Source organism: Coregonus clupeaformis, chromosome 9 (genome assembly GCF_020615455.1).
Source record: "Coregonus clupeaformis isolate EN_2021a chromosome 9, ASM2061545v1, whole genome shotgun sequence".
In the NCBI taxonomy this organism is placed as follows: domain Eukaryota; kingdom Metazoa; phylum Chordata; class Actinopteri; order Salmoniformes; family Salmonidae; genus Coregonus; species Coregonus clupeaformis.
Window position 1 is genome coordinate 51,978,137 of NC_059200.1, and position 16,836 is coordinate 51,994,972.

At 44.1% G+C, this 16,836-nt stretch overlaps 1 protein-coding gene across 1 annotated transcript in view; it reads right to left on the bottom strand.

Annotated features, from left to right (window-relative positions):
* The window catches only part of LOC121574077 (teneurin-2-like), an 80,729-nt gene that overhangs the window by 42,473 nt on the left and 21,420 nt on the right, over positions 1 to 16,836 (bottom strand). Inside the window, exons 3-4 of the mRNA XM_041886659.1 lie at positions 15,891 to 16,113; positions 7,265 to 7,503 (exon numbers count right to left, since the gene is read on the bottom strand). Of these exons, the coding sequence (XP_041742593.1) occupies positions 7,265 to 7,503; positions 15,891 to 16,113 (462 nt within the window). The remainder of the gene's footprint in view (positions 1 to 7,264; positions 7,504 to 15,890; positions 16,114 to 16,836) is intronic.

Sequence of the window (16,836 nt, forward strand, 5' to 3'; positions counted from 1 at the left end):
TTCTGGTCCACCACCCGACCCGACTGGGAACTGAGAAGCTGATCGATTGGACGGACCCCATTGCTTCTCCCTCCTTCGCTCTCGGACTCGATTATCCACCCGAATAGACAAGGCTACCAAGCTGTCCAGGTCACTAGGCTCCGGATAGGAGATCAACTCATCCTTGAGCTGCTCCGACAGACCCTGGTAAAAGGCCGCTTGCAGAGACTCCTCGTTCCACCCACTCTCCACCGCCAACGTCTTGAACTCGATCACGAAGTCGGCCACGCTGCGAGTTCCTTGGTGAAGCGAAAACAGGCGCCTAGCTGCGTCCCTCCCTCGGACGGAATGGTCGAAGAGCTTCCTCATCTCGGCCGTGAACCCCTGGTATGAAGCCATGCAGGGGTCTTGTCGTTCCCAAACGGCTGAAGCCCACTCCAGCGCTCGACCACGCAGCAACGCAATCACAAAGGCTATCCTAGCCTTGTCTGTGGCATAAGAGTAGGGCTGTAGATCGAACACTAATCCACACTGCATAAGGAAGGAACGGCATCTTCCCAGCTCCCCCTCATATCTATCCGGCGTCGGAACCTCGGGCTCACGGAAGGACACAGCTCCAGAAGCGGCAGGCGAGATGGGTGAAACCGGTAGTGGATCCTCCACCGGAAACTTGCGTTGGTTCTGGACCTCCGTCAGACCGGTAGAAAGGTTCCGAACTGACAACGCGATCTCCTGTAGTACCGTGCTATGATGGCCCAACATCTTCTCCTGATGGGTAATGGCATGGCGAACAGAGTCCAGGTCCGCTGGGTTCATTACTGGCCGGATCGTTCTGTCACGGTTCCCTCAGACAGAACCCAGAAGCAGACCAGGACAAGGAGAGTTGAACGAAGGTGAGGGTTTATTACAGATTCAAAAAGGTGCAGGATAATCCAGGGAACAGAGCGGGCGGCGTGGATGAGTTGTTGAGGGTGCAGTTGTTGGTCCAATGATGGCTCGGCAGCCGCCGACCATCAGGCAGAGGTAGGGTGAGGGTTCCGGACGAGTGACTGGAGATGGAACAAAAACGGAGGTAAGTCAACAATAAACCAACAAGGTACAAAACAACAAAACTAACGCTAGAAGCTCTAGAACTGATACTCTGATAAACCTACTGTTCATGGCTAACGATCCGGCAGGAACTGGATGTTTGGCCAGAGCCTAAGAAGGGTGATGATCAGGACCAGGTGTGCAGATTGCTGATGGGATGCAGGTGCGGAAAACAAGAGAGCTCCCCGGAGCGTTCCCGAACCCTCGGGAAACTGGAGATCACGAACAGGAAAAACTAGTCACCAGACAGGACCCGACTCAGACTGCCGGGATCGTTACAAAAGCAGTCCAGTGAGTTCCTCTGGGACAACCAACACGACATCGCTTTCCAGAAAGTGAAAGACTTGATCACGAAAGAACCAGGTTCAATCCTTGCCTACTACGACCCCAACAAAGAAAAGACTGTGAAATCAACTACGCTCAAATCGAAAAGGAGCTGTACGCCATTCTGTTCGGATGTAAGCGTTTCCATCAGTATGTCTATGGACGACAAGTCATTGTGGAATCAGACCACAAGCCCCTCGAGTCAATCATGAGGAAACCGTTAGCCGCAGCCCCGCCAAGGCTACAGAGAATGATCCTTCAACTACAAAAATACGACTTCACAATCACTCACCGTCCAGGCAAAGACATCCCTGTCGCAGACACACTCTCCAGGAAGTTTCTTACCTACAAGGACAGCAGCCTCAGTGAAGGCATGGACATGCAGGTGCACACTGTGTACAGCAACTTACCAGTTAGTGACACAAAACTGAAGGAGATCCGAGCAGAAACAGAAAAAGACACACAACTCACACAGCTGAGGAAAGTCATACAGTCAGGATGGCCTGAGGAGAGGAGAAAATGCCCTCAGAGCGTCTCAGAGTTCTGGAACCATCGTGACGAACTATCACAGATCAACGGAATCATTTTCAAAGGAGAGAAAATCATCATTCCTACCAGTCTCAGAGAAGAGATTTTGACAAAGATCCATGCTGGACACATGGGCATGGAAAAGTGCAAACAGAGAGCACGGGACATTTTGTTTTGGCCCGGAATGTGCAAACAAATAGAGGACATGGTTGGTAAATGCCCCACGTGTCTTGAACGACGCCCCTCGAACACCAAAGAGCCAATGTTACCTCACCGTATCCCAGACCGACCCTGGCAGGTCGTGGCAACCGATCTGTTCACGTGGAACAACGAGGACTACATTATAACAGTGGACTACTACAGCAGATACTTTGAACTCGACAAGCTTCACAGCACCACATCTGCAGCTGTGATACACAAGCTGAAAGCAGCCTTTGCCAGGCATGGCATTGTAGAGACTTTAATATCTGACAATGGGCCCTGTTACAAATCAAATGAGTTTGAATCCTTCACAAAAGCATGGGAGTTCACACACGTCACCACAAGCCCACATTACCCTCAAAGTAATGGCCTTGCTGAAAAATCTGTGCAGATCGCTAAATCACTCATGGACAAAGCAAAAGCAGACAAGAGAGACCCCTACCTCAGTCTCCTTGAATACCGCAACACTCCAGTTGACAACTTCAAATCACCAGCCCAGCTGTTGATGAGCCGCAGACTTCGCTCAATCCTCCCCAGCACCAACCAGCAGCTGCAACCTGAGGTCGTCAGCTACAAGGAAGTGCATGCAAACGTGCACAGAGACAGCAACAGCAAAAGCGATACTACGACAGGTCAGCCAGACCACTGCCACCACTGAACGACGGAGAGTCAGTTAGAATCCAGGAGCATGGCTACTGGAAGCCAGCAGTCGTCATCCAACCAGCTGACACTGAACGTTCATATCACGTTCGCACCGCAGAAGGAGCGGTGTACCGCCGCAATCGTCGTCACCTACTGAACACAAAAGAACAACACACTGACGAGATGAACTGTTCCCCTGAAAGAGAACGGGATGGACTAAACACAGACACAACACAACATACACCATACTTACCTGCAACACCACAATAACTGTTGACTGACACAGAAGCATGCTCAGCTTCATATCACACAAGGTCAGGAAGAGAGGTCAAGCCTAGAGCTGTCCTAGACCTGTGAAATGTCAAAGGGTGTAGGCGGATCGCTGCCCTAAAAGAGTTTCCAGACTGTAAACTTGTTATTGAAAGTTAACTTGAAATGCTTTGGTATTGTATTTGTTTGATATGTTGAGATGTCATTGCTACAGTGAAAAGCTGAGTTGCTGAGAAATATTTGTTCTAAAAATAACAATATGCTGAATCATTGTTTGTCTGTTATGTTGATGCAGTTGGTGCAGTTTAAATGGTTACTTACCTCGAGTTCAAACTACAGAGCATATATTCAAAAGAAACGCTTTATTGTTCCACATATTTTTTCTTTTTTTTAAAAGAAGGGGGATGTAATATTCATATGTGTCACCATACTGAATTGTAATTGGATGCATCATACTGTGCAATGATTGGTTAAGACCACCCAGGTGGTGAGGTCATTCTAAGATGATCATGGCCAGAGACACATGGACATGCACGTTATAGCTAGTTAATAAAGAGGTACGTTTATAAATATCCTGTCGTCCTGCATTTTATTATTTTGTACAAAGCGTACAAAACAAGACAGGGATAAGAGTAGAACCTATATCAACAGGGTGTTTGGGAGGTGGATAGCTTAGCCTAGACATACTCATCATTTATCTCTTCCTTTCATCCTCGTTCACCAATTAGTGTAAATTAGACCTGCTGTCCTTTAAGAAATGAGAGAGAGAGAGAGAGAGAGAGAGAGAGAGAGAGAGAGAGAGAGAGAGAGAGAGAGAGAGAGAGAGAGAGAGAGAGAGAGAGAGAGAGAGAGAGAGAGAGAGAGAGAGAGAGAGAGAGAGAGAGAGAGAGAGAGAGAGAAAGACGCAGGAGGCAGCAGCAGCAGGGCTCTCCACTCCCCATCGCCATCCCCACCTAGCATAATGATGCTAGACCTGCTCGGCTTGCATCAGGCCTGCTCACCTCACCTGTGTCCTAGCAACAGTAAACCTCTCAGCCCCTTGGATGCGGTAGGTCTGTGAGCGAGTGTGTTTCCAAACAAAACACAAGGATTATAAAAACACCTTTGTGGCAAACAAGTGTCTTTAGAGGAATGGACGAGTGGAGAGATACAAGGACAATTGGTGGGTGTCAGTCTTTCATGATGTAACAACGTCCCTGTGATTGGCCCAGTAGTTCTTTACACTCGTACCCGTATACGGGTTCAAAATAGCAGATATGGACACTGTGCCTAAATTGGAACGCAGTGGCTGTACAACAACATGCTACTCATGACGTCAGAGCTCAAGGTCTCATCTTCACAGTGCAGTATTGGTTTCGACTGACAGCGATTCTGAACGTGAACACCGCGTGTGACAAGACGTTGCCCCGATCCCTCCCACTAATTGGGCAACTTTTGCAAATGTGTTGTTGTCTGAGTTAGGGAAACGCTGTCATTAAAGAGGAATCGATGTATGTCGAAAGATGAGACATTGAGAATTATAATAAATACCGCTTTGATGTCATACAAGCCAAACACCCGTGAGTCCAAATGTGCACTTCCCATTTCCATATCATAAAACTCGTAATATAGTGTCAACGTTTATGATCACTATGTTTGATGTACAGTTCCAAGATGACATGGCCTTATACCCTGGGTTGTCCTGAACAGAATGAGCCGGTTTGTTGTATTGTGAAGAACTTTGGCGGGGAACACGCATCTGAATGCACCAAAATTAGGATCTGCTTCTCTGAATTGCCTTGTGAAAGCCTAACACTGTAAGATCGTATTTAGTAATTTAGCTAGCTAGCCATGTTGGCAATAGAACACGCTTTCAAATGATGCCCACCTGACCAGATTGCGATTTATAATGGACTGTTTTTGGAATGTGTAAACAACAACAGTAATTGTGTAGGCGGGGATGCAGGGCTGTGTTCCAAAGACAACAACTACAAGTCTGCTTGCTCTAGTTCCTCAACAGCACAGCTAGGAGAGCTCAAAATAGCACCTTATAGTTGAAGACTCTTCTTTGAGTCATAAAGGTGCATTAAAATTACGTAGGAACTGTGCACACTTTGGAGAGGTGTGTGGCCACTTGGAGACTCCAGTTAGTCCTCTCACTCAAACCCTTGTCAATTTTTTGTCTTATGTTGCACCTACCCCACATTTTACAGGAATAGTCGAGTCATGTTACTGAATGTATCCAGAGTATTTACAGATTTCGTTATCAACAAATGTGGCGAAAAGTACAGTCAATGTAAAATGCACATAAAGACGAGATTAGAACCTATATCGATTCCTCTTTGCTACCATGGTTTATGCATACGCTTTCCATATTTCTTCTGTAAGAAACATTTCAATTTAGTCCTATCCCACAAGTGTATTGGGTTAAGAGGCATGCTGCTACGCAGACTCAAACAGAGACTAGTATTCAACTCTTTCAGAGCATATTCTTTGTCTTGAGTCTCTGAGAGAAGTTCTCTTCAAATACTAATTGTGGAGTTCAAAAAAAGGACAGATAGAATCATTTTTTAGACACTTATGGAAGAGGGAAACAGAAATAACCTATATTTGTCTGACTGCTGCGTTTTCAGATGCATTAGTGCAGATCTCCCAGGTACGTAAACAGAGTCTGGGCCTCTCTCTGTGTAGTCTGTGGCTATGGATGTGTCTGCAGTGGAGAGCTCAGCTGCAGCCGCCCAGATTTGTTTGTTTGTAAAAAGCCACGGTCACATTTCTTTCTGCAGCTTGCACGCACGCACAGGGGCCGGTTCTGCTCAGAAGTCCAGGCCCACTGAGTATTGGCCTGGCCCGGGGGCTGGATCAGAACCGCTCAGCCCGTAAAGCCTCGAACCCCATCCCCGCGCTGGGATACAGAGCACTCTGCCTGCTGAGTGGTGACCTTGCCTCCCTCCCTCGGTGTGCCTGAGTGCCACGCCATGCGAAACATAATCCCACAGGTAATGGGGGAGTTTCACCACGCACCACACACCAGTGCACACACACAGCCAGCTTCCACCCATGGCTGCCCAGAGACAATGAGACAGCTCTCCCTCTCTCTCTCTGTTTTTTCTCCCCCTCTGTGTGTGTCTCTCCAGCTTTGAAAAGGACAAACGTGTCAACGCAATCTCACAGTGAATAAATATATCCACAAACATTGCAATTCCAAACAGTGAAGCCCTGAAAGCAGGGTGAAGTCGACCGAAAACCACATAGGCTTGGCCACCACAACTAATGTATCGGTTTCTACCACACAGAGCCCTTAATACAACACATTCAGGCAACCCCCACCCCCCACAGGAGATTGGCCTTAGCTGTTATTATGTGACATTTTAGTCATTTAGCAGACGCTCTTATCCAGAGTTACTGAGCTCTCCACTGCAGACATGTTATATATATATATTTTTTTTTTTTTCATACTGGCCCCCCGTGGGAATCGAACCCACAACCCTGGCATTGCAAGCGCCATGCTCTACCAACTGAGCTACACGACCACAGTGAGGCTCTTGATCAGCTCATCAAAGCCCTTTGATGTGTTTGCTCTTATTTTCCAACCCTCCTGCAGTGGGCTCTGCTCCCTCTCTCACTCTAGCGCTCTACGCCTCAGTATCGACTGTGTCCACAGTCCTCTGAGGAGCAAGGCTTGGGGAGCGACAGGCTCCCTCTCTCAGCCTGGTGTGGGGAGCTAACAGCAGTGCTGCGATGACTCACAATCAGCATGTCAGATCTGAACACTGCCTGAGAGGCCTCATTCTGGCTATAAATCGTTACCTCACAAAACAAAATGCTCATAGTAAATATTGTGGGATGAAACCGATCACGGAGTAAGGCTAGAGTAGGTTGAGTGTTCATATAGCCTGTTCTTTCAATGTGCTTCATCCACGGTCATACATTTGTCATGAGCATGAATACATATTCCATTTTATAATAACCAACATAATATGCAAAACGGCACGTACTGATTCATTGTGTGTCAAATGTCAAGCTAATTATGATATATGTGCAAGGTTCTAGCAATTCCTTTTCCATGTCAAGTATCTATGAATTTTAATATCATTATTTTGATAGGCCTATGGTACCCTTGATTTTCAGGTGGAATATTTTCCAGTTCATTCCCAAACAGGTGATATGAGCCAAGCCAATCTGATAGCAGATAGCATATCACTATAACAAGGGGGCCTACAGTACTGTTCTGAAGTGTACCATTGCCTACCTATGAAGTAGGAGAGCAGCACGGCCAGCAGGACGGCAGCAGCGATGGCCGACACGGCAGCACATTTCCAGCTGCAGTACTTGGAGGGTTTATTCAGCTTGAAGGAGCTCCTGGAGAAGGTGTTTCTGGGTAGCAGCCGCGGTGGGGGGGAGTAGACGGTCCCAGACGTCAGGGGGTACCCTGGAGACGAGCTGCTGAACAGGGGAGTGGTCCCAGATGGGGTTTTAAACAGGAAGTGCCTACAGCGAAGGAGAGAAAAGGGAAAGGAGAGAGAAAGAGGCGGACACACAGAGTTACAATCAGCTGCTACAGGGTCTCTATTGCCAATAGAATGTGCAAATTGTGTTGGAGTGAACAGTAGCTTTCAGAATATAATGGGACATCTGGAGCAATGAAGTGCCCCTCTATATTCTACCAGCAATTATTCACCTGCATTGATTTTCTTATTCACGCTACTCAAAGCGGTCTAAGGACACTGAATTATACAGCTAAAAGCATTCAGAATATAAAGATGATCTCCTTCCTGGCATTTCATTATTATACTCATTATCATGGTTAGTGCTTAGGCTAAGGATAAAAATCAACTGCTTCTTCGTCATCAGCAGTCTAATTTCTACCCGTCTTGCACGACAACAACATACTGCATATATACCAATGTGAAGATTAGTAAATACTGTAGCTAAAGGAGTCCGCTTCAACAGTATCTCTCCCCCAGCACCTCATTGCCGTCGGTTTGACTCTGTGGGCCGTGTCCAGTGCCCAGCTTGGCTACGGGCAGACCCCAGTGCCAGGCCAGTGCAATGCTGGCCTGTGCCAGGTGGGTGGCAGACCCCGCGGGGAGGTCTACGAGGAGGCAGATGGGATGGGGATGAAAGTGGAAGACAGTTGACCGTGCCGCTTTGATGCCGGTCGGAAGCTCTCACAAGCTGCTGCCCCACACTGAACCCCAAAACACTCTCCTCTCAGATCTCGTTCCACAGCTCCAGCCCGGACAGGGAAGGAAGTCCAAAACCCCCCGCATCAATCATCATGGTGTCACTCCTCTCTCGCCTCAAAAAACTAAATTTCCCTTCTATTCACTCACACACAACAAAAGGACAGTTTCTTCTCCTCTCCTCAATTGGAGAAGTAGTGACTAGATCAATGGTGCATATCTACCAATTACGCGTCTCAACTCCTGAGCTGGTGTCTGACCAATCCTAGCCGTAGAAGACTGACATCAACACGAACAGGCTCTCCACAGCCCATCTCTCAACCAACCGAAGAACCGATGGAGAACACCAAGGATGACTTGTAACAAAAGGTCTGGGAATTAACATTAGAAATAAGTAGGAAATCTGTCAAAGATGTCTGTTAAATCGACTATATGTGTTGTAAAGGGAAAGAGCTCTTCTTTGAAGTAGGTAAGGGGAAGCAGCAGAGAGAGTAACAAATGGATTGACCGTCAATTCTCAATTCACCGGTTTGGTGGTCTGTGTCCAAATGACAGCGTCAGCTCAGAAATAATTTCATGGGGTGAGAAAGGAACAGAACGACTTAGATATGAGTGAGAGACAAAGTGAGGAGGAGTGAGAGAAAAAAAAAAAACAGGTTGTATGCACAAACAAGCTGTAGGAGGCGTGCGCACATCTCATAACTCAAGGTCTTACCTCGATGTGTCTCTCTCAGTCGTTACATTTCTGATCAGTCTTACATTGGGATTTACATGCAGGCAAGGTCAACTGTGAAACCTGCTCAAGGCAACAGCCTGTTTTCATAGCCATTTTGATTGTGTATCGGCATTCCTCACCCTGGAATAGTGATGATAAAGTGGGCTGACTTGCCTGTCTACCCAATTATCAGTTAATATCAAATGATGGCTCGCTGATGAGATCAACTAATCCCAAGGTCTGCAACATGTGAGCTAATAATCAACATTCAATTCACTCTAACAATCTCATGTGAAGAGAAATAAACACCTTCAGGAATGGTTTGTCTGAACATAATATATTGAATATACTGTATATGGCTGTATAGCGGCGATCAAAGGGATGACATCCAAAAATATGTTTGATGTACGTATGTTTGGTTGATCCCCATTTTGCTTGTGTTAAATATGAGTTCAGCCTAACACGATGCACATATGCTGACTTTCCAGATGGCCATTATGGTTCCTCAGAGTATCATCCTCTATACCTCCTCCTCTGTATATACTAAAGGGGGATGAAGACAGTGAAAAGAGGTGTCACCGCGGCAACCTGAGAAGGTGTTACACTGGGAGCGGCCCCTCCTGACGGCTGTGTATGTGCACTAATGAAAACATGGCTGAGGTTAGCGCCCTGCCCCTTACCCTGGCCTGCCCGCTGACACTGCCTGATTAATGACCTGTCCCTTGGTGACAGGCAGGCGGCTGGCCACGGCCATCACGTCACACCGTGTTAGTGGAGAGAATATCCTCTCAACTAGATGCATGTTAATTGCACCAGAGCAGGCGGCAGGAAAATGAATCCATAAATCAATCATATTTTATTCACCAGGGCACAAGTCGTATAGCCGTCGTCAGAGATAGCTTTGGCAAGCACACAAGAGATGAGATGAGTTGGATGATATCACAGTTGATAATGTGTGGGTATTACCACCTGAATGAAACAACACAATATTATCACAACATAGAAGAGCATTTAATATTCTCTGTCCTGACATGACAAAGAAGGCCGTTTGTATCCAAATCAGTCAATAGTAAAAATAAATGTCCTATTCAGCAGTTATTACATTTTTAAAAGAGGAGAGCCAGCTTCAAAGCTTCATTTGAATAAGAACACCCCAAAAAACTATTTTCTTTCAGGTGAGACTTTTTGCCTTTTTGTTTATTTATTTTATCCAGATGTTAATCTATCATCATTTTAAATAGCACTAATGGTGAAAGTATTTTCTTTCCTTCCTGCTCCTGTTTGTAAATTGGCCACAACATGCCACTCAGAGGAGTTTATCCCACACAGACAGTTAAACAAAACCACAGATGAATACAAACCAAGTCAAACAGAACAAAACAAAACAGCAAGACAAAACTGTGTTCATAGTCTCTCTTTCACAGTAAACACTTCTCTCATCCTGGGGGAGGGCGTGTAAAGCCAGCGCAATTAACGAGTAAATGGAGATTTTACAGATAATGAACAGGAATTCAACTGGAGTCTAGCTCTATTAGTATTCTACCAGACATGCCAGGACATAATGGTAAAGCTATCAAGGGCAACAGAAATGTAGCATAAGAATTTATGTAATGAACCCTGTTTGGCATTCAAGGCACGGAGGGCTGAACTGTTGGATGTTCTGGTTGCTTCTCTCTCAATACGAATACCTCCAGAATATCAGGCAGGCAGGGCCAGGTCTGTCTGCAAGGTGCAACCACGGCAACACATTGAGCTGGGTGCTAACACACTGAACCATCCTGACCATACCGACGGTGCCAGAGTCAGTCAATCTAATCTAATAAAAAGCAACATCAAAAGGTTCGGGAGTTGAACCCCCCTAGTGTGGCTGGATCATTTTGTTTACTACCTTCAGAAGGAATTTAAGTTAACTCTTCAAGTGACCTTGCAATTGTGCAATACATTTAATTGTATTTATGTAGTGTATTGCACCATGCACTTTAAGGGACCACAATAAAAATAAGTCATTGACTTTATTTTGTTATCCCAGACTAGTTTTTAAAATGTATGTACTGTGTGTGTGTATATGTCATTTTTTTTAAAACTGTCAAATAGAATAGAATCAATCAACTTTTGAAGACTTCCACAACAACAAAACTAAATCTGACAGGATAGCAACCACAATGCCGCAGTTGAACACAGAGAAAAATATCTTATTCTCAGAAGATGTCTCTCCTTGACAGAGCTCACGGTTAAGAAACTGGGTCTCAGTGGGGTTGAAACAGTGAAAAAAGGCATTTCACATTAGGTCTCCATTTGGAAATTGAACAAGCTACAAACACTACCATTTAACATGGCAGCCATTAATAGTGCATAATGAATTTCAATAAAGATGCCATGAACATGCTAATACAGCACCATAATAATCAGTGGCTTGGTCTTCATATTACATGAGCAGACTGCTCATGAGTATTGTCTAATACATACAGTAGTAGGGCTCGGCTCATACATGCACATTGAGTAAATACAGGCTATGCATTCTGTTGTTGAGAATATAGGGAGGAACACCTATAGTCCTACAGCACCATTGCACAGGTGGCCGCTACTCGCTACACTTTGTGATTTTTTATCTCCCCCAACCTGTTTAATTTCAGGGCTCCTCAGCAGAAATCGACTGCTGGAGGAGGACATTCAATCTGCAGATAGAGAGAGAGAGGAAGAGAGTGAGAGAGAGAGAGGAATGGTCCAGACGTCTCAAACAAGCCCATTGGGATACAGGGAGAAAGCGGACCGGGCAGTGACTCAGCTCACCTCTCAGGATAATGGATTTTTTATTATTTCATTTCAATTCACAATTTCTGGAATGTGATGAGACTGGACCCTAGAGTATGACAGATTTACAGTGCCTTGCAGAAGTATTCAGACCCCTTGGAATTCTTCACATTTTATTGTGCTACTAAGTGGGATTAAAATGTATTTAATAGTCCTTTTTTTGTCAACAATCTACACAAAGTACTCTGTAATGTCATTTTTATATATTTTTTAAGATAAATAAAACATTCATAACTAAAATATAGTCACTGCATAAGTATTCAGCCCCTTTGTTATGGCAAGCCTAAATTAGTTCAGGATTAAAATGTGGCTTAACAAATCACAGAATAAGTTACATGGACACTCTGTGTGATATAATAGGGATTGACATGATGTTTGAATGACTGACCCTTCCTCTGTCCTTCATACATACAACATCTGGAAGGTCCCTCAGTCAAATATTGAATTTCAAGCACAGATTCAACTACAAAGACCAGGGAACTTTTCAATAGCCTCATAAAGAAGGGCAGTGATTGGTAGATGGGTAACAATGACACATCAGACATTGATTATCTCTTAAGCATGGTCAAGTAAATAATTATGCTGTGGATTATGTATTAAACCAAACAGACACATCAAAGATACAGTCGTCCTTCTGAACTGAGCTGCAGGACAGGGTTGAAACTGCTAAGGGATGTTATCATGAGGCAATTGGTGATTTTAAAATAGCTACAGTTTAATGGCTGTGATGGGAGAATACTGAGGATGGATCAACAACATTGTAGGGACCTAAATGAGTGCAAAGAAGAATACAAATACACAGAAAAAATATATATTCCAAAACATGCATCTTGTATGCAACAAGGCACTAAAGTAATACGGCAAAAAACACAGCAAAGAAAGACACTTTTTTGCATAAAGCATGGTGGTGGCTGCATCATGGTATGGGTATGCTTGACATCACGAAATACTGGGGAGTTTTTCAGGATGAAAAGAAACGGGATAGAGCTAAGCACAGGCAAAATCCTAGAGGAAAACCTGCTTCAGTCTGCTTTACACCAGAGACTGGGAGAGGAATTCACCTTTCAGCAGGACAATAACCTACAACACAAGGCCAAATCTACACCAGAGTTGCTTACCAAGAAGACAGTGAATGTTCCTTAGTAGCCAAGTTAAAGTTTAGACTTAAATCTGCTTGAAAATCTATGTCAAGACTTGAAAATTGCTGTCTAGCCATGATCCCCAAAATCTTGACAGAGCTTGAAGAATTTTGAAAATAATAAATGGGCAAATATTGCACAATCCAGGTGTGCAGCTCTTCTGACTTACCCAAGAAGAATCACAGCTGTAATCGATGCCAAAGGTGTTTCTAACATGCATTGACTTATGCAACAACTATATTTTTATTAATCTTTTAAAGAATGTACACATTTTTCTTCCACTTTGACATTAAAGAGTATTGTGTACATTGTTGACAAATAATTACAATTAAATCCATTTTAATCCCACTTTGTAACACAACAAAATATGGATCCTTTATAGATAACATCGATGTCACCCTGAACATTTTTGCTGCTCATTTATGCACTCTAGTTCCATGGCACATAAAGACTAGGGCAAGCATTTCATGAGGGAATTATATAAAATATTGTACTATGACAGTGGTTTTCAAACTTTTCTTGCCCATGCAAACTGGCGACCCAGGTACCCCCATCATATGTTAGCAAAAAGGTGAATGATAATGGCAAGTAGAAGTAATATTTTTTTTTTAATTAATAGATTTGGTAGACAGTTTCATTATTTTGACCACCCCACAGTTAAATTGGAAGAGGAAGTGTCAACTCTAACATAGCCTATTAGCTAGAAAGGTAAAGGTATCTTGGCGGTGGTGAGAACATTTAGCTGTTTTAAAGGTAATTGTCTGCAATTCTTCAAATCTTTCCATTGAACTGCAGCAGATTTGAAGTTAATTTCCAGCAATCCTACACAGTTTGGCATGGAGCTGAGAGACAATTCTGCAGCTTTAAAGCTAATTTCCTGCAATTCTATGCATTTTGCCATGTCTAATGCTGTGTTCCTCTGCTCAAACATCACAACAAAATCAATGGGCATGTGCCCTGAATGCCATTTTTATTTAATTTTGGATTTTCCTTGACTGTCTAGCTTTTATTCGATTCTTAGTTTTCAAAGATTGTTTTATAAAAAAAAATATATAGTTCAATATCTTTTCTGCATGCTTTCTATCTGGTTTTGGTCGTTTAAGTTGACACTGAAACTGTTTTTCCATCCCAAAAATGACCACTTAGACGGCCCGCCTAAGAATTTTATATACAGAAGAAAAACTGTAATTAGCTCCAATGACTGTAATTTCCTCCATATTAAAGGGATAGTTAGAGATTTTGGCAATGAAGCCATTTATCTACTTCCCCAGAGTTGGATGAACAACGCTCTAATGCTAGTTAGCATTGGTTCGTGAAACTACCTCTAACTTATTTCATACTGGACGCAGAGAGATAAAACTGTTATCCACAATGGTATTATGTTGTAGCTAGCGATATTCATATTTTTCATATAAAAAATCCCAAAAATGTATTCAATAAAATTGCGGACTCCTGCAGTACCTCCTAGGGGTCCGCGGACCCAAGTTTCAAAACCCCTGCACTATGTTATGTGTCTTTCTACTGTAGTCATGTGCAATATGGTAAGCTTACAGTTGATTTGCTCCATTGCAAAAAAATTTTTTTTTCCAAGCCAAACCCAAGTGTGTGTGTGTGTGAGTGTGAGTGTGAGAGAGAGAGAGAGAGAGAGAGAGAGAGAGAGAGAGAGAGAGAGAAGAGCGTGTGCGTGTGCGTGTTAGTGTGTGTTTGAATGTACTGTATGAGTTATATTATCTCCAGCAGTGGTATGATGGACAGCATGGCAGGTGGTTCCAGGTCACAGGGTAAAGGGTCAGGCCCCAGATGAAATGCTGTTTTGTGCCTATGAGGGAGACTCTACAAAGACCAAGCAGTATTAATGGGTGAAACTAAGTAAAAGTGCTAGCGCTGCAAGATGCCCTAGACAGGGGCATCTGAAAGACAAAGAATTATGAACTGAAGTGTGTGAGGTCAGGCCCATATGCCCCGACAGAAGCTATATTAATCTGCCTGCTGAGAACAGGCAATGAGGGGGCAGGGAGAGAGGGAAGAGAGAAGAGGAGAGACAGAAGGGGGGAGAGGAGAAAAGGGCAAGGAGCACTAGGGGGAGAAGATAGTGAGGGAATAGACGCAGTGTTTTTGTACTGTTTTGTTTTGTTTGTATTTGGCGTTTGTGTGCATTTGTGTGAGTGTGTATGTGTATATAGCTGTCTGTGTAAAGTGTAGGACTAGGAAGAGGAAATTGGGTTGCTGTCCACGGTAGAAAGGGAAGTCATAAAACCTAATAAACTAACTAACAAACCACCATACTGGAGACGTTTGGGGAAACGTCTGGCCTAAAAACTCATGCTGCTAGGACACCAAATCAGGAAATACAACCCTAACATCCTGAACACTGTCTCGTTATTCCTGCGTATCTCAGCTAACATTATGGAATTGAGAAACATTGATAAATATCTATACTGTGCACAGTATATCATCATTTGGAGTTCCAATAGTATAACTCTTTTTTCAAACTGATTTCCTCACTCAGTAGAGGCATGCTGGCTGTGACTGGAGAGGAGGGAGCAGGTAGATGAAGGCGCCCGGCAGTAGCAGGAGTAGCAGGAGCTGCGCCTGTGCTCCTGGTGAATAAAACATCTAAAGAGACACGCCCTGTAGTCCCGGCCTCATGAATTGTGCATGCGGCGTGTTTGGGGTGTGATCTGGGAACATAGAGGAGCGACCCACAACCCAGCAGGAGCCGGGCAATCACACACCAAACAGAAGACAGAACAGAGGGAGAGAGGAGGGCACCAGCTTCCATCTACCAGAACACCAGAGAGCGAGAGCAGCAGGCAGGGCCTCTGCCTGTGTGCCAGTGTGGCTGTGTGGGAAGATGGGCAACGGCAGGAGGGGATGTTGAGTTCAGAGCTCTAGCAGCTGGGCAGAGGGCACCCACAAACCTGACCAGAGCCTTTAGGTTTAAGGTAAAGACCTTTGTCACTTGGATAAATATGTCCAAACATGAACGGATGGCAGACAGGCAGGCAGGGAGACAGTGTGACTGACCTGGTCTCCAGGGGCACGCTGCTGTTCAGCGCCCAGCTGTCCTGGAGCTGGACTGACTCTGGCGTGGAGGGGCCCTCCCCGGGGGCCGCCGAGGGGGCATGGGTTGGGCCGCGGCGGCTGGCCAGGGTGTTGCGGTTCAGGGAGTTGGCCGACGACTGGTGGTGGTTGTGGGGAGGAGGGAGCGGCGGCCGCAGAGACTGACTGTGGTGGTTGTTGGGAGGACCTGAAGGAGAACACAGGAACAAATTAGGGCTTATTGTTTGACAGGAATGGTGTTCTAGCGCATAGTGTATATTTCATTTGTTGTAGCCTTGACGGTGGCTTTTTAAAATGTGTACTACTTCACAGCCTGTTTTGACTGATTTAATGGAAGCATTTTCCATTGACAGTGATGTATGTTTGGATGCTTTAGTTTCATATAGAACATTTTTCATTTCATGTGTTACAAATTGCTATATGAGATCCAAATACGAAAACACCTCTGAAGAAATAACTAAAATTGTACAAGTATAATATTTTACAGACTAAATCCAACCTCCTGTAGAGTGACCAATTCACCTTATCCATTCTTTAACTAAAAAAGGGTAACATATAAGACAATTGAAAGCTGTGAATTATAACTTTGTGAAAGTTTAAAATGTTAATTATGATTAAAACTACCCAAATATTGGAATCAAGTGTTTACTTTTAAACCTTTAATCAAATAATATGATACAAATATTTGTATGCATTTTTGTAGCAGCCCTGAATTATACCATTTAATTAAAAGATAATGAAAGTAGGTAAATACTTCCGATTTTGGCCAATGAGATCTAAATATCTCTAAATTAAGGTATTAGAAAATATCACTAATTACTCAAGTCTAAAGAGAAATATTTGGATAATTATAATTTCTATCGACATATATTGTATGATACAGAGGACAAATTGTGTAGCAACATGACTC